Genomic DNA, 1,725 nt, shown 5'->3' with positions numbered 1-1,725 from the left:
GGACATATGGTGGTGGTGGTTTCCCTTTTCATTGGGAAAGTCAAGAAAGCCTCCGTGGGTGAGGCAACTTGTAAGTTCTTCTATGTAAAGAAGGTAAGGGAGGGAAGCATCCCAGGAAAGGGGGGTACCCAGTGTAAAAAGTCCCACCCCAAAATGAGCCTCTGAGCAACAGTGGGGAAGGCCAGTGCGGCTTGAACAGAGAGTGAGGGGGAAGGGAAAGATGGGCCCTCTAGGTCAGGGCGGGATTTGTTTTGGTTTTGTTGTTGTTTTCATTCTGTTTGCCATAAAAAATGCAGACAACCTCACATTTGTCTCCCACCCGGCAACGATGCTCATCACCATAACCCCTGGCTCAAAGCCCCACATTCTTGCTCCTCTGCCTGAACGCTCGCATCTCCCCCAACCTGGACGCCCTCGTGGTTACCAACACCCTCGTCCTTGGATACCTCTGAGTTCCCATAAGAGATTCCTTGAACCATCTCTTTCCTATCTTGGGGTACCCTGGGCATCCTGGGACCCACAGTGCCTTGTGTTCCCCCTGGGCTTCCCTGCACAGGTGGTGGTGGGGGACAGTGACCAAGTCCAGCTGCCAAATATATCCATCTGTCCCCCACAGGGCCTGGGGGTACGAGCCTTAAACTTGCTCTTTGGGGCCCTGGCTATCTTCCACCTGGCTTACCTGGGCTCCCTGTTTGATGTCGATGTGGACGACACCACAGAGGAGCAGGTGAGGTGGGGCCCTGGGCTGGGAGGTGAAACAGGGATGGCAGTTACTGTTTGGGGGAACCTTGAAGACCAAGGCAGTGAGAACAAGCCAGGATCATGTGTCCTGGCTTGTCCAAATGCCTTCCTTCATCTTCGCACTGCCTCTCAAATTTAGTCACACTGCTGGCTCTTTCCTGCTATATTTACTTACTTACTTACCCTCTAAAATTCATTCTTTCGCAATAGAATACAAAATCCATGGTTTTCTCTCTCTCTCTCTCTCTCTCTCTCTCTTTTTTTTAACCACTAGGAACTGAACCCAGGCCCTCCCTCATGTTAGATACACTTGCTATACCTCCTAGCCCCAGGTTTTACTTTTGTTTGTAGCCTTGATTGAGACAGGGTCTCAGGGATTCCAGGCTGGCTTCAAACTCAGTATTTACCCAAGGTGATCCTCCTGCCTGCACTTCCCAATGGGTTGGGATTACCGGCATGCACCACCACACCCAGTTTTGTGGTCTGCTAGAGACCAAACCAAGAGATGCAAGACATGTAAGCACTCTACTGTGTTACACACCCCTTCCATATGTGTGTGTGTGTGTGTGTGAGAGAGAGAGAGAGAGAGAGAGAGAGAGAGAGAGAGAGAGAGAGAGAGAGAGAGAGAGAGAGAGACAGAGACAGAGAGAGAGACAGAGAGAGAGACAGAGACATAGACAGATAGAGACAGAGACAGAAAGACAGAGAGAGAGACTGAGACTGACTGACTCATGTAGCCCAGACTGGTCTCAAGTTTATTATGGAGCCAAAGAGGACTTTGAATTTCTAATCATCCTGCCGCAACCTCCCATGTGGTACATTATAGACCTGTGCTTCTAGGCCCAGTATGCTGTGCTGCTACCAATTAAGCTACATCAATAGCCCTGGATTCTGCTTTAAAATGTTATGTTCCTTGGAGTAGTGATGCACACATCCAGGTGCCAGCTACTTGGGATGCTGAGGCACTCTACTGTTTACACACCC

At 50.0% G+C, this 1,725-nt stretch overlaps 1 protein-coding gene across 3 annotated transcripts in view; it reads left to right on the top strand.

Annotated features, from left to right (window-relative positions):
- Positions 1–1,725, top strand: part of Porcn (porcupine O-acyltransferase) — a 13,067-nt gene that overhangs the window by 8,453 nt on the left and 2,889 nt on the right. For 2 of the 3 annotated variants that reach the window (XM_031339183.1, XM_031339250.1), the window contains one exon: positions 617–727. The exons of the other annotated variant lie outside the window; for it this stretch is intronic. In XM_031339183.1, the coding sequence (XP_031195043.1) occupies positions 617–727 (111 nt within the window). The remainder of the gene's footprint in view (positions 1–616; positions 728–1,725) is intronic. 3 annotated transcript variants of the gene reach the window in all.

The sequence above is a fragment of the Mastomys coucha genome, chromosome X (genome assembly GCF_008632895.1).
Source record: "Mastomys coucha isolate ucsf_1 chromosome X, UCSF_Mcou_1, whole genome shotgun sequence".
NCBI classification, from domain to species: Eukaryota; Metazoa; Chordata; class Mammalia; order Rodentia; family Muridae; genus Mastomys; species Mastomys coucha.
Note: the sequence above shows the minus strand (reverse complement) of the source record. Positions and strands in the feature narration are given on the sequence as shown.